General features: G+C 35.2%; 2 protein-coding genes and 1 non-coding gene across 3 annotated transcripts in view; 2 read left to right on the forward strand and 1 right to left on the reverse strand.

Annotated features, from left to right (window-relative positions):
• Positions 1–2,973: 2,973 nt before the first annotated feature.
• Positions 2,974–23,270, forward strand: part of LOC18106193 (uncharacterized) — a 32,671-nt gene continuing 12,374 nt past the window's right edge. Inside the window, exons 1-4 of the transcript XR_008057602.1 lie at positions 2,974–3,274; positions 3,356–3,594; positions 4,126–4,238; positions 5,725–6,344. This is a non-coding gene — a transcript (uncharacterized LOC18106193). The remainder of the gene's footprint in view (positions 3,275–3,355; positions 3,595–4,125; positions 4,239–5,724; positions 6,345–23,270) is intronic.
• LOC7467567 (uncharacterized) lies at positions 12,126–21,961 on the reverse strand. Its single transcript, XM_052447947.1, has 3 exons — positions 21,632–21,961; positions 12,832–13,070; positions 12,126–12,305 (listed from the first exon to the last, which is right to left on the reverse strand). Exons 1-3 carry the CDS (start codon positions 21,861–21,863, stop codon positions 12,189–12,191), a joined length of 588 nt encoding a protein of 195 aa, XP_052303907.1. The 5' UTR covers positions 21,864–21,961; the 3' UTR covers positions 12,126–12,188.
• Positions 18,413–19,983, forward strand: LOC7470253 (40S ribosomal protein S9-2). Its single transcript, XM_002322777.4, has 3 exons — positions 18,413–18,576; positions 18,869–19,250; positions 19,573–19,983. The coding sequence occupies exons 1-3, from the start codon at positions 18,549–18,551 to the stop codon at positions 19,754–19,756; spliced, it is 594 nt and encodes a 197-aa protein (XP_002322813.2). The 5' UTR covers positions 18,413–18,548; the 3' UTR covers positions 19,757–19,983.

Here is a 23,270-nt window from a genome sequence, read left to right on the forward strand (position 1 = left end):
TTTTGTTTATAATGCGGCTAACAAAACCCTTTTAGATTGTCATTAGGCCCTGCATGCTGGATCAAAAGCCATTTATTGCATTAAAAAAAGTGAGTTTTGTTATTTTTTCCAGCATATGAAATGGTGACTAGTAATGATTTGGTATTTTTTTTCCTTTTGTTTTCACCGACATATTTAAGGTTTATCAAAATTTTTACCGAAATTTCAACAGAGTCTTCCCTATACTGGGAAGATCCCAAATTATCGACAATTTATCTTGTACATATTTTATGCTCATTCTGCAATCATAACATATTCATACTGCATCGCAACCACAATCATTACTAGTCACAATCATAATAGCTCACATATTCATTTTTCCTTCTCATTTACAAGCGCATACAAAATGGTAGTCAAACATGGATAAACAACGTTAATATTACAAGTATAAAATAATAAGAATCTTGAATCTATATGATTAATAGAAAGAGATACTAATACAATTCTAGTCATATAATTTACTTAAGGCAAAATACATTGATATTTTTTTAATTTCTAATTCATATAAAAGAAACTAGAAACACTAATTTCCTAACTCATACAAAAGGAATTAGAAACATGAATTCTCTAATTCATATAAAAGGAACTAGAAACACTAATTTCCTAATTTATACAAAAGAAATTAGAAACATGAATTTTCTAATTCATACAAAAAGAATTAGAAACCTAGGACACTACTCCTGACTTGAATGTGACGGACCTACAATATCAAAATATAGAAATAATTATATTAAAAGTAAAAATACAACAAAGATAAGGGAGAGTCACAAATACATGTATATACATATATAATTGACTACTCGATGGTACACAATCATAGTTGTCATGGAAACCCACACATAAAATTTTTCTTTACTACATCTAAAGCCTATCATTCCATAACCCACTTATGATTTTTCTTTTTACGATTATTATCCATTATTCATCACCGGGTACATCCATTTTACTACCCTATCCCAAACTTAGGAAGGTTACTACCGACACTAATAATTTCTATTAGTGTCATTAGTTGCCTTTACCAGGACCGACTAATCAAATCCTTAGTAATGTCAGCACCAACTTACCGGTTGGTGCCATTAACTATTTCCAACCCGAAATAGTAAATCAATTTTTTCCTGCCTCACCTTGGAGATTTTTCCGGTAATGCTGATGCTAAGATCTTTTGACATCATTAGCTTCCTTTTTGGGAAGCTAATCAAATTATCCTGGGTTTGCTGATATCGACATTGTCTGTCGGTATCATTAACTACTCTTAACCCAAATAGTTAATCAAGTTCAACATTCATTATATTTCCATCAAGATCATGCCGATGTTAGCAAAACTTGCTAACATTAATAGCCGCCCGTATTTGGGATCAATTAATCAAGTTCAGAGGTAGTTGTTTTGGATTCATCATTGTAGTTCATTATTTGAAATCGAAGTCCATGTCCGTTTCATCATATCTTTCCTTTCTTTAACTTTATTCGCAAGTGTTAAATTCTAAAATAAAATAGAATACTAGTTTCACTCTTAACTAAGGAGAGTATAGGTGTGAAACACTTACTTGCCACTGATGCTCGATTTGCACTCCCTTGTTGTTGTTGTACTCTCCCCGCGGTTTCTCTTGAATTTACAAGTAAATCACATTAATTCATGTCCAATTTTCATTTTGCAAATGGCAAGGTAACAACAACAACATTTACTCTTTACGTTTCATTGTTTTAGATCATTATGCACATCATCAATTTCATTTTCAAATATGGTTTACCCCCTTCCGGTGTCAAGATTCGATGTTACAAAAATTTTAGTGGGAAGGAAATCGGTTTTTGCCCCTATCACGGATAACATTCCCCATTTTATAAATTCTCGTCGAATCTGCCAGCAGAGACGACAGTTCAACCTTCCTTCATATATTTACCTATATCTGGAGCTCTAGAGCTCCAAATCGAGCGAGGTTGGATTCATTAGAAAGATAACATCTCAAACTACATTTTTTATTAGAGATGCTTCCTAAATTGTGTCGTCCTGAGACCCGAATATCCCCTAGAACGGGAGTGACGAATCTGTCGAGGATTCGTCGGCGATTTCTAAGTGAGTTTTCTACTATAACTGGTTCATGCATAAAAATACATGACACATCAGAATTCTTCTTCTTTCCCTCCATTTGGCTCATGGCCGAGCTTAGTCTAAGGGGGCTAAGGATTCCTTTTTTCTTTCTAGCTGATTTTTCTTACCTCGTTCACTCATTGTCCACATTTTACACATGCTATAAGTGTTCACCAACCTAAATTTTAGAATTCCTTTCCTGCCCTATTCCATCCTCACATGGTCTGCCATTCAAGCTTTTGAGTCAATGATTTTTGTTTAACAATCTTGTGTGTTTTTCATGTTCAGAACATCTTCTGTTAGCTTAACTAATCTTATTCTAACAATTTCTGCATTTCCTCCAAATTTTTCTTCAAGAACCCTAATTTATAAAATCTGAAATTGGTGTATAATTCCTACTTAATTGTTAATTTATTTTACACCATTAAATCTAGTGTCTTGAAAAATACCATCTTCATCTTCATATCCAAATGAATCAGACATTTTTAATTGTCTTTGTTTGAATAAATAGAGTCTTAACTTAGTATGTGTTTAATATTGTAATAGTTTTTGTGGTTGTAATTTAAAAAAAATAGGTAATTTTTTTTAAATAGGTAAAAATAACATTTTTAGTTGTAATTTAAAAAAAATGTTTAATTTAAACTATACATGTAAAATAAATAAAAAATATTTTTTCATAAATAAAAAATATTATTTTAGTTTATATAAAAGTAAGGTTTGAACAAAACTACATGTGAACCCAATGTAAAAAAAAAAAAAACCCTATAGGACTAACGAAAGATACGACATCGTTTATCCTTCTCTGCTTTGTTCAAGGAGAAGAAACCACCGTCCCCAACTGAACAGAGAGTCTTGGAAAGAGAGGAGAAAATTATCTCTCCAAGAAAAGGACGGACCTCACCTCAAACTCTGGTAAGATGGCTACTCTTAAGACTAAACAGTGTCTAAACCTCGTAACTCGATTCATCAACTCTCGAACTCCACCTTTTCATTACAAAAATACCCGCACTCTCCAAACCCTAGCTTTCAAAGAAATCCAATCTTCACCCAACAAACCTGACGCGCCTACAGCTTTCATTCTCCACGGGCTCTTAGGTTCTGGTCGCAACTGACGTTCTTTCTCTCGCAATCTCGCTTCCTCTTTTTCTGGTACACTCCATCGCTCTCTTACTTTCTTTGTTCTTTTTCTATATTTTGGATTCTTGATTTTGATTTGGTTATTTACTATAGAGTGGAGGATGGTGCTTGTGGATATGAGGAACCATGGCAAATCTGTTGATATAGAGGGATTAGACCCACCTCATAATATGTTTAATGCGGCTATGGATGTGGCTAATTTGGTGAAAGAGAAAGGTTGGGAATGGCCTGATGTTGTTATTGGTCATTCTATGGGAGGCAAAGTTGCTTTGCAATTTGCTGAGAGCTGCACTCGTGGTGATTATGGTCATTCTGTTTCTTTTCCTAAACAGGTATTCTTTTTCATTGGAAGATTCATTACTATCTTTTTATCAAACTGGTGTGGTCTTCTTTCTCTAGTGGAAATTGAAGTGGGCGTTTTGTCATTCTTGTGAAATGAATTGACGGATTATTTTCTTTTTTTTTTGCAAGTATTTCTCAATAATTGGCTGTACTGTAAGCTATATATCGGAATGAAACTTGAATCAATGTTGATCCTTGAAGGGATCTGATGTTTTCATGGGTTGTTAGGTGAAGTGTGTGTATGTTGAATAATGAGATGAATTATATAGTTTCACTGTTTGTTTGTTTTACCTATCGTATCTGGTGTTTAAGTTGATCATGTGAAGTGATTTTGAATGATGACATTCACTTCTGCTCTTGTAGTTATTTTCATCTGTCATTACTGATGAATGTGTGTTCTGTGTGTCTTATACTGGTCAGTTAAGTATATAAATCTTTCTGGGTTTGTTTGATAAATTCTTGTTGTGTTTGGGCATGAGGTCATTTCTGTTCTTTTATGTTTAATTCCTTGTGCAGAACAGCTGTGGGTACTGGATTCTGTGCCTGTAGAAGTAAGTCCTGAATATAGTGATGGAGAAGTTGAAAAAGTTTTGAGGACCTTGCATAGTTTACCCTCACCAATCCCATCACGAAGGTAAATGTTTCTATCATGTTATTGATCTGATATTTTATTTTTGTTTTTGGTTTTACTTGCATGATTGCTGCATTTTGTGGGCCAAGTATCACCTTATTTAAGAAATATAGATGCAGGCATCGGCATAGTTGTTTTTAGAACTAGATTACCATTTTGTAATCCAATTTCCAAATGAGGACTAGTTCTCATATATGATAATTGTTATAGTTATGGTGGAAATTAAAGTTCTTAATCTTCTTCATAGACAGAACCCTGGAATTGGAGCAGATAAATAGGTGCTCATGCTGCACTCATGTATTCACTAATGTGATATAGACCATTATTTAAAGCCTGGAATTACTCTACTTTCTGGAGCTCAAATTCATATGGAATCTGTTAATAAAGGGCCCTCATCTCTGATATGAATATGAACTCCTGTAGAAGTGCAGGACTCACGACATCAAACAATTGAACAGATGTTTAAATACAAAGTTTGCCATATAAGAAAATATCTATTAAACCAATCACAAAAATTCCAGTTACAATAGCTATTATCTAAAGAGGAATCCTTTTAATATTACTAGCCAGTTCCCTCCATGTTAATGAAATGGTCTTGCTACAACATAAACAATCATAGATAGTTACGTGATGATATCCTTCCAACAAGATGAGAGAACTTTCTCTTATTTAATACTTTCTTCTAGGGATGACAATCTAACTCAAATATGATGGATACTCACTAACCCGAGTGAGTGGGTTTTTTTGGATAGTTATTGTTTCAGATTGAGTATGAATATCTAAAATTATTTACTCAATGGCTAATAGTTAGGGTATGAATATTGTTAAACTCAACCCAAAATCTGATCCAAACCCAAACCGAAATATATACATTGGAATTTTATATATATAATACTCTTTTATTATATATGGATTACTAAATAAGAATCAGGTAACAATTGCCTGAAGCTTGATGAATTGAGTATGGATATTAAAATTTCTTATATAATGGGTAATGGATAGAGTTTGGCTATTTGTTTTGGATATAAGTTTGAATATGTTAGAAATCCAATCCGTGAGTATCCATTGCCATCCTTATCTTTTCTTTTATTTTATTTAATTAGGCTCCATTCCACATCTATCACATTGAATCAAGACCAGACATAATCTTTGTTTCTGCTTATTTAATTCCCTTCTCCACTCTTTAGCCTAGACAATGTAATGTTGGACATTTAGCATGAAATTGCATGATCAAGTATTGCTTGAAGCTTTCAGCTAAGCCCAAAATCTCCTTATCTTTTATGAATTGTGGATAAAATGCACAAGTTGTGGTATTTCTTGGAATGGAATTTCTATTAGAAAACATCATCTGGGAGAGTAAATCAATTTATATCAATCATGAAGGCAGATACAGGAGTATATTATGCTTTAGGTTCAGTGTCTCCATGGCTCCCAGTTTTTTCACGGTATAAAATTAACCCCCCCTCCCCCGGGATGATTATGGTTTCAGCTGGCTTGTGAACCATATGATTCAACTTGGTTTCTCAAAATCATTATCAGAATGGATTGGAAGCAACCTCAAGAAATCTGGAGAGCAAGAGAGTTGGGCCTTTGATCTCAAAGGTGCTATCCAGATGTTCAACTTTTACAGGTCAACCTCTATTTTTTTTTATCGAATCAATCAAATTTAAATGCCTTCCTTTGTGGAATATAAATAATGACATTGACAGTCTAAATAGTGAATATAAAAATTCTATAAGGAGACTTCATATTGGTCTCTGCTGGAACATCCACCAAAAGGAATGGAGATAGGACTAGTAGTTGCAGAGAAGAGTGACCGCTGGGATCCAGATTTAATTCAGCGACTTGAAAGCCTTTCTTGCCGGACCAGGGATGAATCTGAGGGGAAGTTCTCGCTTCATGTTCTTCCAAATTCAGGGCACTGGGTTCATGTGGACAATCCAAAGCGACTTCTTGAGATTGTGACTCCCAGGATGGCTTCCCTTTCGACATAATCGTATGGATTTTAGGTTGTGATTTGTAAGTCAGATTTGCTACAAAAGTATGATCAAATTACCAGTATTCCAGATCATTTGGATAGTACTGTTTTTTTCCACTGTGATGCAACAGGTTGATTTAGATGAGTGGATTTAACAAGTTAGGAAGACAAGTTTTTCTTTACAAAGCTTACTAATGCAAAACATTAAGGAGTTTTGCTTCGTAAGCATTGTAAAGAGGGGGCATCTGTTGCTACCCAATTTTTTACCCATGTTTTGGGAAATTTTCAAAAAACTCCAAAAATAGCAAAAAAACATCAAAAATCCAAAAAAATATGTTTTTTAATATATTTGCATCGTTTTTAGCATTTTCAGCGTCGTCTAAAAAGAATTTAAATTTTCAAAGGTCTTTCAAACGCGTTCGACTTTTCACGCGTCATTTTTAAAATCATTGATTTTCCTCATTGATTCGACGTTGATATTGCTCATTTTCAAAAAATACAAAAAAATTAAGAAAAATCAAATTTACAAAAAGAAAGAAGTTGAGGGACCAAGTTTGGGGGACCTAGCAACATTTTTTGCTATAAATAAGAGTTTCCAACTCATTCACAAAGGGGAGGCAATTTTGCACAATTGAAAAAACACAAGAAAACCCTAAACCTAAACCTATCACTTTTGAAAAACATAGCCGCCGTCTCCCCGGGGGTCCTTGGCTTTGGCTCTTCCAGAACCTGAGAGAGCCAAGGGCCCCCCGCCATATCAGACCCCCACATTTTCCCCGATTGAGATTTTTCTCACCTAAACCAGCCGCCTCCCCGACTGCAGCTCCCCCTCACTTTTCCCTTCCCCAGCTAAAACCAGAGAAACAAAGCCAGCCAACCCTTCGCCACTCAGAGAGCTCCCCTGTCCACCGCCATTTTCCTTCACCACAGCAGCCACCACTTCCCTCTCTTGGTTGCACACAGACTAGCCTCTCCCTCAATAGTAACGGCCAGAACAACAGCCCGAAGCCAGCCCTGTCCGCTTCCACCATGACCCGACACCACCAGATCTGCTCGCCTTCTTCATCCAGCAGCGATGGCCCACTCCCCGTGCAGCAGTGCCTTCTTCCTCCAAAAGCAAACCCAACCGCCGCGGCAACCAACAGGAGTGGAGATCCTCAACGCCGCCACCCCCTCTACAACCACCAGACCTGCCACCCGAAGCAGAGGAGAAGAAGACGAAACCCATAATAAACTGACCCGCAGTGAAGTAGACCCGAAAAAGGAGAAGGGAAAGAAGGCTGTGAACCGATCTGGACTAAAAAGAAAGAAAAATTAAAATCAACTGCCTGTTGTGTTTTCGGTTGTTTTGCAGGTCACCGCCGGCGTAGGGAGACAGAGAAGAGGAAGACGTTCCCGATCCACCAGTTCTGTCACCTTCATCGGCGGCGACGCGTGAACCCACGCGCCGCCACTGTTCCAGCACTGTTCCCGCACCCAGAAACCTTCCTCAACACTGTTCCTGCAGATTCCAGAAGGCTTTGGATTTTTTAGGGGCTGTTTGGTAATTTTTGAATTGTTTAATGTAATTTTTGTTTTGTTTTGAATTTTTATCATTTGTAGTGTGGATGTAACAAAAAAGAAAAGAAAAGAAAAGAAAAGAAAAAATATATAGTGAAAGTGAATGTGGTGTTTGTATTTTGTTTATGAATTTTTTTTATGATAAAATTGCAAAGAATAAAGAAGAATTTAATATTTTGATTTGCTCACAGTCCAGAATTATTAACTTATACGTAAGTTGTATTTCTAATATCCGATGAAAAGATAAAATTTTTAAAACTTCTTTAACACGTCAAAGTCACGAAGCAGCTTATCTCAGGTAGGGTGCGTTAGGGGTGTTAGTACCTTCCCTAACCACAACCAGTCCTTTACCCGTGAATCTTTGACAAGACCAGTACATCCGAGTTTCCTAGTAGCCCTCAATCAATTACTAGGTGGCGACTCCAACGAACCAATCAATCCAAATGAAATAACAAAAATCGCCAGCCGACGCCGCGCGGGTGACGTACGACAGAATGGCGACTCCACTGGGGAAGGTACTGTTTCTGACATTATTGGACTAAGTTTTGTGTATTTGATGTGTTTAAGTTTTTGCAATTTTATCTTTTTTTAATGTTTTTGTTTCCATGCATTTTATAGAATTGTTTCATAAATCACTTGTTTTAATTTTGAAAGCACACACAAGCTTTTAGGTTAGGTGGGGAACTAGCGATCTGCCCTAAGACTATTGGTCAGGGTTCAGATGCGTGAAACACCCAACTCATATCTGAGTACCTGCTTGGTAATGGTGGGCATACGTGCCTTAACTATTCCTTGCAACGCCCCCATATTGTCTTTACGAAGAACGTCACTGGGCAGATATGAGATCCTTTTGAGACCAGATAGAAAACCTACCCATGTTCACATAATGAATAGAACCTGTCCTTAGGTTGTATGTGCTATCGTTATTTGCATCAGGGCAAACCCTTCTTGAAGCATCTTGAACTCAAGACTTGTGGGTGACACAATGGTCGTCACCCAGAAAATTTTCATTGTAGAGTTTGGGCAAAAATCACGATTCTTGTTCCATCATACAAGAGTTACGACCATATTGTCACCCCTCGAAGGGCGAGTTCATCATATAGATTACATACATTTGTCATGCATGCACCGGGATGAAAAGTAGGTCCCCTACGAGTATACAACACCCGACTTTGAGAGAAAAACACGGAAGATGAAAAGTGTGCTCGCCGTAACGTCCATTTTGAAGAAGGGTTGGAGTTTCTGAAGACAAGTGTGACTCGCCTCTAGCTTACTCGAGCAAATACTGAAAAATAACTCTATGAAAGTTCCTTCCAACCGACCAATCATCTTTGTTCAAAACCTAACAATGACTCTGCCCGAAGAAATTGGGGGCAAACGTGGTCAAGAGCCTCGACACAATCATGTATTTCTGCAAAAGCTTTGGTGGGAAGGCCAACCGAAGGGGACTTGCACCACCGGTGCATAATGGAGCCTATTCTTGTTCTGTAAAAAAAAAAACACTACCTCTGTTTGATCATGCCTGCAAAACTTCTTGATTTTGTTTCAACCCGTTCCAGTTTTTGTTGGTAATTTGACTCAAAATTCCAAAAGACTTTCCTTGTCAAATGAGCCTTTATTGTTAAGAAGATCATGTGCTTATAATATATCTTCATATTTGTTGCTGTTTCATGCAAATAACATATTGAGCATAACCTTTAAGCATGAAACCATTACACCAATAATCTTTGGGTGTATTTCCTCTTTCTTCCAAAGCTATGCATGATCATACATATTCACAAGAATTTTTGGGAATTCAAAGTTTAGTACAAAAGCAGAAATCATGTTGGTGTTTGTTCAAACAAACAAGTTCTGAAATTCAAGCAATTCCTTAAAAAGGTAAGCATACACCTAGAAAACCAAAAAAAAAAACCCATGAAGTGACTCCAAAAGCTGAGTTTTATTTGAATGAATAATGAGAAATCACATTGTATACTCGCATGAAAGCAAGGCTTACCGATCCTAAATGTATGAATTTGAAATGAAAAAAGGTCATCTTTGATAATCTTTTCACGAGGCTAAAATATATCATTTGCAGTCCCCTTTTTGAGCCTAATGCTTTTCTTGAGATAAATAACCTTGGCTAGGATCACACCCCACACTGGGGGCAAGTGCGATGACATAGAAAAAACCAAAATGATTGAAAGTGCCCAAGCAATACTGGGGGGCATAAAAGAAAATTCTCAATCATCAAAGGTGCCCGAACAAAGCTAAGGGGCATGAAGAAAAATCCAAAGGATCCAAAAATTTTGAGCATAAAAAAAAACCCAATATGATGATGCTCAAAACCAAATAAAGAAAACAAAAAAACAAAAAGAAGAGGCACGATAGATCAATTTTGGAAAGACATTCAAATGACAAAAGGTCAAGAAACAAGCATAAGTGATCCTTAGTCTTGAAATCCCTTAAACACTTTTTGAGCTTGTAAATGTCCTTTTTCTTCATAACCAATAGCCCAAGCCTACATTACGTGCCTAATCAAGCCCTTTTCGATCAAAGGCAAGCAATTTGGATCGGTAGGCAATGCTTTCTCATGCGAACCAAATCATTATTCATGCAAATAAAACAAATGCTTTGAAAATCGGTTCTCTGTAAACCTCAAATTGAAATTTGAACCATTTTTGACCAACCAAGTGTCACTTCACATTGTTCACCAAAAGCAAAACAGAAAAGTTTTCATCACTTCTGATAACCTCTCCATAGGAATCACTTGAATTTCTTTAGAATGAGTTTGCTTTGAATCGATGTCAAAAGGATTTATGTGTCTGGAATAGCTTTGAAATTCCAAAAAAAAAAATTACATGAAAACAACTCCTTGTCAAACCTTCCTTCGCAGAACCTCATCCCCAAACCTGATTTGAATACTTGGGGGCATGATCAAGCTAAAGGGCAATAAAAAAAAAATGCATGATAGGGCTGGCTCCAAGATTCCCTTCCTAAAAAAAATGTCGGGCAAAATTGACAACCCTTAAGATAAAGGGCGGAGGACAAAGAAGTATGGTGATATCAAGTTTTTTCTAGGGGTCAAGATCATAAGAGATGACTCAAGTAAGCAAGAGCGAAAAAGCCATCGAAGTCTATTGCCAACACTTCAACTTTTGAGAAAGGAACGACACCATGAAGAAATAGGGACCTATATTTATCAGGTATGTGTGCATGCATATTCATCATAATGCATTGTTTTTAGCATTGTCAGATCGGTGTTTCATCATCTCCTTTTGGGTAGTGCGTTTTCTAACCCTACCTCATTTCGAGTGCGCCTTTGAGCCCTCACTTCCTTTTGTGTACGCCTTTAAGCCACCATTTCTCAGGTAATGTGTTTTCTAACCCTACCTCCTTTTGAGTGAGCCTTTGAGCCCTCGCGATCCTTTTTTCTTGGGTAGGTCACTCATTACAATGAGACCAATATTTTCTGGGAGGTCACCCATTACAATGAGGCCATTCTTCCACTTGGGTAGGTCACCCATTACAATGAGACCACTCTTTCCTTTTTCTTTAGGTAGGTCACCCATTACAATGAGACCACTCTTTCCTTTTTCTTTAGGTAGGTCACCCATTACAATGAGACCGCACTTCACATTTTTTCCATCTGGGTAGGTCACCCATCATAATGAGACTATTTTTCACATTCTTTCCACCTGAGTAGGTCACCCATTACAATGAGACCACTTTTTACACATTCTTTTGTTTTGGTTAAATGAGATCGCCAGATGGGATCTCAAGTAGCTTTGGTTAAAGGGAATCGCCAGATGGGATTTCAGGTTGACCGAGTTATACATATTCTTTGGTTTTGGTTAAAAGGGATCGCCAGATGGGATCTCAGGTAGCTTTGGTTAAAGGGAATTGCCAGATGGGATTTCAGGTTGACCGAGCTACCCACATTTTTTTAGTTCCAGTTTAATGAGGTCGCCAGATGGGATCTCCGGTGGCTTTGGTTAAAGGGAATCGCCAGATGGGATTTCAGGTTGACCGAGCTACACATATTTTTTAGTTCTAGTTGAATGAGGTCGCCAGATGGGATCTCAGGTGGCTTTGGTTAAGGGAAATCGCCAGATGGGATTTCAGGTTGACCAAGCCACACATATTTTTTAGTTCCAGTTGAATGAGGTCACCAGATGGGATCTCAAGTGGCTTTGGTTAAAAGAAGATTAAGAACTTTAATTTCCACCATAACTATAACAATTATCATATATGAGAACTAGTCCTCATTTGGAAATTGGATTACAAAATGGTAATCTAGTTCTAAAAACAACTATGCCGATGCCTGCATCTATATTTCTTAAATAAGGTGATACTTGGCCCACAAAATGCAGCAATCATGCAAGTAAAACCAAAAACAAAAATAAAATATCAGATCAATAACATGATAGAAACATTTACCTTCGTGATGGGATTGGTGAGGGTAAACTATGCAAGGTCCTCAAAACTTTTTCAACTTCTCCATCACTATATTCAGGACTTACTTCTACAGGCACAGAATCCAGTACCCACAGCTGTTCTGCACAAGGAATTAAACATAAAAGAACAGAAATGACCTCATGCCCAAACACAACAAGAATTTATCAAACAAACCCAGAAAGATTTATATACTTAACTGACCAGTATAAGACACACAGAACACACATTCATCAGTAATGACAGATGAAAATAACTACAAGAGCAGAAGTGAATGCCATCATTCAAAATCACTTCACATGATCAACTTAAACACCAGATACGATAGGTAAAACAAACAAACAGTGAAACTATATAATTCATCTCATTATTCAACATACACACACTTCACCTAACAACCCATGAAAACATCAGATCCCTTCAAGGATCAACATTGATTCAAGTTTCATTCCGATATATAGCTTACAGTGCAGCCAATTATTGAGAAATACTTGCAAGAAAAAAAAAATCCGTCAATTCATTTCACAAGAATGACAAAACGCCCACTTCAATTTCCACTAGAGAAAGAAGACCACACCAGTTTGATAAAAAGATAGTAATGAATCTTCCAATGAAAAAGAATACCTGTTTAGGAAAAGAAACAGAATGACCATAATCACCACGAGTGCAGCTCTCAGCAAATTGCAAAGCAACTTTGCCTCCCATAGAATGACCAATAACAACATCAGGCCATTCCCAACCTTTCTCTTTCACCAAATTAGCCACATCCATAGCCGCATTAAACATATTATGAGGTGGGTCTAATCCCTCTATATCAACAGATTTGCCATGGTTCCTCATATCCACAAGCACCATCCTCCACTCTATAGTAAATAACCAAATCAAAATCAAGAATCCAAAATATAGAAAAAGAACAAAGAAAGTAAGAGAGCGATGGAGTGTACCAGAAAAAGAGGAAGCGAGATTGCGAGAGAAAGAACGTCAGTTGCGACCAGAACCTAAGAGCCCGTGGAGAATGAAAGCTGTAGGCGCGTCAGGTTTGTTGGGTGAAGATTGGATTTCTTTGAAAGCTAGGGTTTGGAGAGTGCGGGTATTTTTGTAATGAAAAGGTGGAGTTCGAGAGTTGATGAATCGAGTTACGAGGTTTAGACACTGTTTAGTCTTAAGAGTAGCCATCTTACCAGAGTTTGAGGTGAGGTCCGTCCTTTTCTTGGAGAGATAATTTTCTCCTCTCTTTCCAAGACTCTCTGTTCAGTTGGGGACGGTGGTTTCTTCTCCTTGAACAAAGCAGAGAAGGATAAACGATGTCGTATCTTTCGTTAGTCCTATAGGGTTTTTTTTTTTTTTACATTGGGTTCACATGTAGTTTTGTTCAAACCTTACTTTTATATAAACTAAAATAATATTTTTTATTTATGAAAAAATATTTTTTATTTATTTTACATGTATAGTTTAAATTAAACATTTTTTTTTAAATTACAACTAAAAATGTTATTTTTACCTATTTAAAAAAAATTACCTATTTTTTTTAAATTACAACCACAAAAACTATTACAATATTAAACACATACTAAGTTAAGACTCTATTTATTCAAACAAAGACAATTAAAAATGTCTGATTCATTTGGATATGAAGATGAAGATGGTATTTTTCAAGACACTAGATTTAATGGTGTAAAATAAATTAACAATTAAGTAGGAATTATACACCAATTTCAGATTTTATAAATTAGGGTTCTTGAAGAAAAATTTGGAGGAAATGCAGAAATTGTTAGAATAAGATTAGTTAAGCTAACAGAAGATGTTCTGAACATGAAAAACACACAAGATTGTTAAACAAAAATCATTGACTCAAAAGCTTGAATGGCAGACCATGTGAGGATGGAATAGGGCAGGAAAGGAATTCTAAAATTTAGGTTGGTGAACACTTATAGCATGTGTAAAATGTGGACAATGAGTGAACGAGGTAAGAAAAATCAGCTAGAAAGAAAAAAGGAATCCTTAGCCCCCTTAGACTAAGCTCGGCCATGAGCCAAATGGAGGGAAAGAAGAAGAATTCTGATGTGTCATGTATTTTTATGCATGAACCAGTTATAGTAGAAAACTCACTTAGAAATCGCCGACGAATCCTCGACAGATTCGTCACTCCCGTTCTAGGGGATATTCGGGTCTCAGGACGACACAATTTAGGAAGCATCTCTAATAAAAAATGTAGTTTGAGATGTTATCTTTCTAATGAATCCAACCTCGCTCGATTTGGAGCTCTAGAGCTCCAGATATAGGTAAATATATGAAGGAAGGTTGAACTGTCGTCTCTGCTGGCAGATTCGACGAGAATTTATAAAATGGGGAATGTTATCCGTGATAGGGGCAAAAACCGATTTCCTTCCCACTAAAATTTTTGTAACATCGAATCTTGACACCGGAAGGGGGTAAACCATATTTGAAAATGAAATTGATGATGTGCATAATGATCTAAAACAATGAAACGTAAAGAGTAAATGTTGTTGTTGTTACCTTGCCATTTGCAAAATGAAAATTGGACATGAATTAATGTGATTTACTTGTAAATTCAAGAGAAACCGCGGGGAGAGTACAACAACAACAAGGGAGTGCAAATCGAGCATCAGTGGCAAGTAAGTGTTTCACACCTATACTCTCCTTAGTTAAGAGTGAAACTAGTATTCTATTTTATTTTAGAATTTAACACTTGCGAATAAAGTTAAAGAAAGGAAAGATATGATGAAACGGACATGGACTTCGATTTCAAATAATGAACTACAATGATGAATCCAAAACAACTACCTCTGAACTTGATTAATTGATCCCAAATACGGGCGGCTATTAATGTTAGCAAGTTTTGCTAACATCGGCATGATCTTGATGGAAATATAATGAATGTTGAACTTGATTAACTATTTGGGTTAAGAGTAGTTAATGATACCGACAGACAATGTCGATATCAGCAAACCCAGGATAATTTGATTAGCTTCCCAAAAAGGAAGCTAATGATGTCAAAAGATCTTAGCATCAGCATTACCGGAAAAATCTCCAAGGTGAGGCAGGAAAAAATTGATTTACTATTTCGGGTTGGAAATAGTTAATGGCACCAACCGGTAAGTTGGTGCTGACATTACTAAGGATTTGATTAGTCGGTCCTGGTAAAGGCAACTAATGACACTAATAGAAATTATTAGTGTCGGTAGTAACCTTCCTAAGTTTGGGATAGGGTAGTAAAATGGATGTACCCGGTGATGAATAATGGATAATAATCGTAAAAAGAAAAATCATAAGTGGGTTATGGAATGATAGGCTTTAGATGTAGTAAAGAAAAATTTTATGTGTGGGTTTCCATGACAACTATGATTGTGTACCATCGAGTAGTCAATTATATATGTATATACATGTATTTGTGACTCTCCCTTATCTTTGTTGTATTTTTACTTTTAATATAATTATTTCTATATTTTGATATTGTAGGTCCGTCACATTCAAGTCAGGAGTAGTGTCCTAGGTTTCTAATTCTTTTTGTATGAATTAGAAAATTCATGTTTCTAATTTCTTTTGTATAAATTAGGAAATTAGTGTTTCTAGTTCCTTTTATATGAATTAGAGAATTCATGTTTCTAATTCCTTTTGTATGAGTTAGGAAATTAGTGTTTCTAGTTTCTTTTATATGAATTAGAAATTAAAAAAATATCAATGTATTTTGCCTTAAGTAAATTATATGACTAGAATTGTATTAGTATCTCTTTCTATTAATCATATAGATTCAAGATTCTTATTATTTTATACTTGTAATATTAACGTTGTTTATCCATGTTTGACTACCATTTTGTATGCGCTTGTAAATGAGAAGGAAAAATGAATATGTGAGCTATTATGATTGTGACTAGTAATGATTGTGGTTGCGATGCAGTATGAATATGTTATGATTGCAGAATGAGCATAAAATATGTACAAGATAAATTGTCGATAATTTGGGATCTTCCCAGTATAGGGAAGACTCTGTTGAAATTTCGGTAAAAATTTTGATAAACCTTAAATATGTCGGTGAAAACAAAAGGAAAAAAAATACCAAATCATTACTAGTCACCATTTCATATGCTGGAAAAAATAACAAAACTCACTTTTTTTAATGCAATAAATGGCTTTTGATCCAGCATGCAGGGCCTAATGACAATCTAAAAGGGTTTTGTTAGCCGCATTATAAACAAAAAGCAAAAGAAATAATTAATAAGGATGTTGTCACGTGGATTGATAGAAAAATGTGTTAAAAGATATGTGTTAATTAATAAGGATTTTCATTATATATTAAAATTAAAGTCATTACAGATTAAAACAGTGAAATAATCATTCTATCCTTTAAAGAAAAATCATTAAACCCTTTATTAATAGTAGAACAATCTTCACTTTATTGTCTAAAAGTCATTTTTGAATTGCACAAGGATAGAGAGGTCTTTCCATATTTTATCAGTATAGTAAAATGACTTAATCATTCTTAAAAGATATATATATTTTTTAAAACTTGGCTTTAAGAGCTTTTTTGTATTTTCTCTTTTTAAAGAACAATAAAATGATCCATTTACTCTTAAAAAAAAATGAACTGGCGTTCAAGGGTTTTTGTGTCTTTTCATCATGTTTTTTTTTTTGTAATAAACAAGTTGACTGAGAAGCACTCTAGTAATGAAATAAATATAAATATTGTTTTTTTTTTAAAGGTGGTTGACACGGGGTTAAGGCCAAGTCATTTAGACAACATGTAAGGGCTAGTCCAGAGGTCAAATAGTTGATTATAGGCCAACGTTCGAATTACTCAGTGACCTCTCTATTCCAGAACAACGCGTGTAGTCAACGAACCACAAAATTAACGTCGATGATCTTTTTTCTTCGTCTTTCTCTCTCCTCGTCGATTTCCATGTCCACCCCTGTAATTTCTCAAACAACTCTTTAATTTTTTTCATTCAAATCTTATCCTTATTATTTTGAGTACTATTGATTTTATTTAAAATAGTTTATAAAATTAAATTGTTTTTCAATTTCATTCTCCTTTAATTTTTTTTATCTATCATATTTGGTCCTCATTATCTTGATTGTTATTTCTTGGTTTTCTATCCTTATCTTGATTTATTTTATTTCTCAATTTCATCAATCATTACTTTATTTCATTTAATTTTTATACCGAATTTGATCCAATCCCTCATTGCTTTATTTCATTTAATTTATACCAAATTTAGTCTTTATTCTTTTTTTTTTATTTTTTTGTTTTTATCTTTTTCTTGATTTATTTTATTTTTTAATTTCATCCCTCGTTGTCTTATTTAATATAATTTTTATACCAAATTTGATCTTTATTATTTTGATTGCTATCTATTTTATTTTTTAAATCTAGATGACTGGAAATTGTGCTTTGTAATTTTTTCGGGTTTGCATTCAATGGGGTAACCCGGTCTTATGACCCGGGTCATGAGTTTTGAAAATTAACCTGATTTGAATTCAGTCCTTTTTTAGGTTTTTTTTATAAAAAAAATGATTTTTTTTTCCATTTTCATCATTCAATATTAGGTTATCAGGCCTTTAGCTTTGTGATTTTTTTTTGTTTTTTTTTAAGAGTTATCCCGATCTCATATTCTAAGTCATGAGTTAATCAAGTTAACTTGAGTTAACTCATGTTTTTCTTAATTTTTTTTTCCAGTTTCGTCTTTCATTGTTTTATTCAATATTTTTTGTGCAAGGTTGTTTTAACCTCATAATTAGACCGTGAATTCAGCATGCTGACTTGAGTCATATATTTTTATCTTCTTTTAAAATTAATTTTTCTTTTCAATTCATCCTTCAATATTTAATTTATTGGTAATTAAGACCTTTTTTATTCTTTTTTTTTTAAGTAATCCCGTTCTCATTTAATTTTTGTTTTGTTATCAAATATTATTATTAAGACCTTTTAGATTATTTAGAGGATATTTTTTATAATATTGAAATGTATTTATTTTTTTATAATTATATTATTAAATTAATTAGTCTTATTGAACTCATTTGAAACAATTATCTTATCTAAACCCTATGTTTTTTAACCCCTTTAAAATCACTATTATCATTTTGAACATTTTATTTTATTTAGAAAAAAAATTAACCTAGTTAAAGCTAGCGAGTTTGAAGCGGTCCAGTAAATACTGAGAAAAAACATTAAAACAAAAACAAAAGAAAGAGGTTTGAGGCTTTAGCCCAATTGGATATAACACCAGCCCAAATAAGTTAGGGTATATGGGGAGATAAATACATGTTCCATCCTTGTTCATCGCCACCCTAAACCCTAAGTTTGCAGGCGGCAGTCAACAAGCATGGTGCATGTGTCCTTCTATCGCAACTGTAAGCTACCGATCTATCTTTCTTTTACTTTTCAGTCCAGTTACTTAATTTTCCGAGGTGTTTCTGTTGATTTTGAACTTATTTTAGCTTATTTTTCTATCTTCTGTTGTTTGCAAATTATGAAGTGAATGAAAGACGGAAAATTTGATGCGTGTTGTTTAACTGAGAGTTTTGAAATTTAGCTTTCAATTTTCTGTACCCAATAGTGCTTATCATTTGGGCTCTGCGTATTGATTTTGGTTTGATGAGTTGAATAATAAAAGTGAACTTGGTGTTCTTTGTTTCTCTATAGACGGGAAAACTTTTAAGAAACCTAGGCGTCCCTATGAGAAGGAACGTTTGGATGCTGAGCTGAAGCTCGTCGGAGAGTATGGGCTCCGTGCCAAGAGGGAACTCTGGAGGGTCCAGTATGCATTGAGTCGCATTCGTAATGCTGCCAGAATGCTTCTAACCCTTGATGAGAAGAACTCACGCCGTATCTTTGAGGGTGAGGCGCTTTTGAGGAGGATGAATAGGTATGGGCTTTTGGAGGAGAGTCAGAACAAGCTGGATTACGTGTTGGCTCTTACGGTGGAAAACTTTCTTGAGCGCCGCCTCCAGACACTTGTTTTCAAGGCTGGTATGGCTAAGTCGATCCACCATGCCCGAGTTCTCATTAAACAGAAGCACATTAGGTATGTATAATAATTCTATTTCTTATGTTGATTGAGCTGATGTATTTGGGTTAGATAATCAATGCAATTGTGTACATCTCCTATTTTTTGAACAGTAGTTTCTTTTCGTCTTCTTGTTTTTCTGGTTATAAAGGTTTTGACTTCTTTTCTTCGGAATTCGCATCCATGCTAAAGGTCCTGTGATTTCAGAGCTTGAGATTTGCTTGTCAAAACTTTCAATTCATATATATATAAAACTATTTTGACCTGATCTGCCTTGTGTTTTGGCATGCTACAGTTGGATTCTGGATTTTTTTCATTGATATTTCCCTTGGTCCTTCAGGGTTGGGAGGCAGGTGGTCAATATTCCATCTTTCATGGTGAGGGTGGACTCGCAGAAGCACATTGATTTCTCTCTCACAAGTCCCTTTGGTGGTGGACGTCCTGGTAGAGTGAAGCGAAAGAACCAGAAGTCTGCAGCCAAGAAAGCATCTGGTGGAGATGGAGATGAAGAAGATGAAGAATGAGCAGTCATGTTCTTTGACAGTGAATTTCTTGTTAATCTTATAAAGTTTGTTTAAGACTTTCAATCTCTTTGGTATCCTAAGATAAAAGAGGTTTATGCGCGGATCTTTAAGTTATTAGGGTGTGTTACCATTTTGAGATTACCTTTGTCGTTGTCTTTGTCTTTGCCTTTGGAATTTATTGTTTTCTTGATAAATCTAGCTAGCCCTTGTTTTACGCCTTAACTAAATTTGTAGTATTTTATCTTCCCTTTTGTTTGCAAGTTGAAAATTCGAATGTTGGTGGAGATCTCACTCCAACGTACAAAAAAGCTTCACATTTGAAGATGGCGAATGCGTGAACATGATCAGAACACTGGAATGATACAGGATGACTTGTAATTGCATGATCTTTATTCTCTTTTTTAAAGAAAAATCAGAGTTTCACCAGGCAGCAGGAGAATTCCTGCCTCCAGATCATTGGGGAATCAATCTACCTAAATCATGCCTTGAAATCTCCGAACAACATCTTTGATCATGAACAACCGTCTTCTTTCTTAATCCTGCCTTTCCGATCTCTTGCAGGTGGGAAGACCCAAAACTAGGACAACAATCCACTACAGTTCTTGGAAAAAACCACCGCAGGCAAAAAATTTGATTGATTTGCATCATAATGTAAAAATGATTTGGAGATGTGAAGATCTTAATGGAAGAGAGGATCTAGAGTATGAAGACATGGATGAACATTTTTCGTGTTTCGCTCCTGTTGTTCTTCATTAGGCTTCAAATTTGTACACGAAACAAAAAAGGTGATGCCTGCATCTATATTTCTTAAATAAGGTGATACTTGGCCCACAAAATACAGTAATCATGCAAGTAAAACCAAAAACAAAAATAAAATGTCAGATCAATAACATGATAGAAACATTTACCTTCGTGATGGGATTGGTGAGGGTAAACTTTGCAAGGTCCTCAAAACTTTTTCAACTTCTCCATCACTATATTCAGGACTTACTTCTACAGGCACAGAATCCAGTACCCACAGCTGTTCTGCACAAGGAATTAAACATAAAAGAACAGAAATGACCTCATGCCCAAACACAACAAGAATTTATCAAACAAACCCAGAAAGATTTATATACTTAACTGACCAGTATAAGACACACAGAACACACATTCATCAGTAATGACAGATGAAAATAACTACAAGAGCAGAAGTGAAATGTCATCATTCAAAATCACTTCACATGATCAACTTAAACAGCAGATACGATAGCTAAAACAAACAAACAGTGAAACTATATAATTCATCTCATTATTCAACATACACACACTTTACCTAACAACCCATGAAAACATCAGATCCCTTCAAGGATCAACATTGATTCATGTTTTATACCGATATATAGCTTACAGTGCAGCCAATTATTGAGAAATACTTGCAAGAAAAAAAAAGAAAATAATCCGTCAATTCATTTCACAAGAATGACAAAACGCCCACTTCAATTTCCACTAGAGAAAGAAGACCACACCAGTTTGATAAAAAGATAGTAATGAATCTTCCAATGAAAAAGAATACCTGTTTAGGAAAAGAAACAGAATGACCATAATCACCACGAGTGCAGCTCTCAGCAAATTGCAAAGCAACTTTGCCTCCCATGGAATGACCAATAACAACATCAGGCCATTCCTTACCTTTCTCTTTCACCAAATTAGCCACATCCATAGCCGCATTAAACATATTATGAGGTGGGTCTAATCCCTCTATATCAACAGATTTGCCATGGTTCCTCATATCCACAAGCACCATCCTCCACTTTATAGTAAATAACCAAATCAAAATCAAGAATCCAAAATATAGAAAAAGAACAAAGAAAGTAAGAGAGCGATGAAGTGTACCAGAAAGAAAGGAAGCGAGATTGCGAGAGAAAGAACCCCAGTTGCGACCAGAACCTAAGAGCCCGTGGAGAATGAAAGCTGTAGGCGCGTCAGGTTTGTTGGGTGAAGATTGGATTTCTTCGAAAGCTAGGGTTTGGAGAGTGCGGGTATTTTTGTAATGAAAAGGTGGAGTTCGAGAGTTGATGAATCGAGTTACGAGGTTTAGACACTGTTTAGTCTTAAGAGTAGCCATCTTACCAGAGTTTGAGGTGAGGTCCGCCCTTTTTTTGGAGAGATAATTTTCTCCTCTCTTTCCAAGACTCTTTGTCAGTGGGGGACGGTGGTTTCTTCTTCTTGAACAAAGCAGAGAATGATAAACGATGTCGTATTCTCTTAAAATTATTGAATACGCAATAGAAACCGTTTGGTACAGTAGTTGTTTTTTTTTTTTTTGTCAAACTACTTAGAAAGAATAGTTTTGTTAGTCATATAGGTTTTTTTTTTACATTAGGTTCACATGTAGTTTTGTTCAAACCTTACTTTTATATAAACTAAAATAATATTATTTATTTATTTTACATGTATAGTTTAAATTAAACATTTTTTTAAAATTACAACTAAAAATGTTATTTTTACCTATTTTTTAAACTAAAAATGTTATTTTTACATATATTTTTTAAAAAAATTATCTATTTTTTTTTAATTACAACCACAAAAACTATTACAATATTAAACACATACTAAGTTAAGACTCCATTTATTCGAGCAAAGACAGTTAAAAATGTCTGATTCATTTGGATATAGTGAAAATGGTATTTTTCAAGACACTAGACTTAATGGTGTAAAATAAATTAACAATTAAGTAGGAATTATGCACCAATTTCAGATTTTATAAATTAGGGTTCTTGAAGGAAAATTTAGGGGAAATGCAGAAATTGTTAGAATGAGGTTAGTTAAGCTAACAAAAGTTGTTCTGAACATGAAAAACACACAAGATTGTTAAACAAAAACCATTGACTCAAAAGCTTGAGTGGTCGGCCATGTGAGGATGGAATGGGGGAGGAAAGGAATTCTAGAATTTAGGTTGGTGAACACTTATGGTATGTGTAGAATGAGTGAATGAGGTAAGAAAAATCAGTTAGAAAGAAAAAGGGAATCCTTAGCCCCCTTAGACTAAGCTCGGCCAAGAGCCAAATGGAGGGAAAGAAGAAGAATTCTGGTGTGTTATGTATTTTTATGCATGAACCAGTTATAGTAGAAAACTCACTTAGGAATCACCGACGAATCCTGGACAAATTCATCACTCCCGTTCTAAGGGATATTCGGGTCTCAGTACGATACAATTTAGGAAGCATCTCTCATAGAAATTGTAGCTCGAGATGTTATCTTTCTAATGAATCCAACCTCGCTTGATTTGGAGCTCTAAAGCTCTAGATATAGGTAAATTTATGAAGGAAGGGTGAATTGTCGTCCTTGCTGGCAGATTCGGTGAGAATTGATAAAATGGGGAATGTTATCCGTGATAGGGGCAAAAACCGATTTCCTTCCCACTAAAATTTTTGTAACATCGAATCTTGACACCGAAAGGGGGTAAACCACATTTGAAAATGAAATTGATGATGTGCATAATGATCTAAAACAATGAAATGTAAAGAGTAAA

This window comes from Populus trichocarpa, chromosome 16 (assembly GCF_000002775.5).
Source record: "Populus trichocarpa isolate Nisqually-1 chromosome 16, P.trichocarpa_v4.1, whole genome shotgun sequence".
NCBI lineage: Eukaryota > Viridiplantae > Streptophyta > Magnoliopsida > Malpighiales > Salicaceae > Populus > Populus trichocarpa.

What these genes read in the sequence shown, in the direction of transcription:
- LOC7467567 (XM_052447947.1), bottom strand. Translation starts at nt 21,863, where the DNA reads ATGGCTACTCTTAAGACTAAACAGTGTCTAAACCTCGTAACTCGATTC. An exon ending in TCTCGCTTCCTTTCTTTCTG is followed by an intron (nt 13,071 to 21,631) that starts GTACACTTCATC and finishes TATTTACTATAG; the next exon opens with AGTGGAGGATGGTGCTTGTG. An exon ending in CTGTTTCTTTTCCTAAACAG is followed by an intron (nt 12,306 to 12,831) that starts GTATTCTTTTTC and finishes TGTGCAGAACAG; the next exon opens with CTGTGGGTACTGGATTCTGT.
- LOC7470253 (XM_002322777.4), top strand. Translation starts at nt 18,549, where the DNA reads ATGGTGCATGTGTCCTTCTATCGCAACT. An exon ending in TGTGTCCTTCTATCGCAACT is followed by an intron (nt 18,577 to 18,868) that starts GTAAGCTACCGA and finishes GTTTCTCTATAG; the next exon opens with ACGGGAAAACTTTTAAGAAA. An exon ending in ATTAAACAGAAGCACATTAG is followed by an intron (nt 19,251 to 19,572) that starts GTATGTATAATA and finishes TTGGTCCTTCAG; the next exon opens with GGTTGGGAGGCAGGTGGTCA.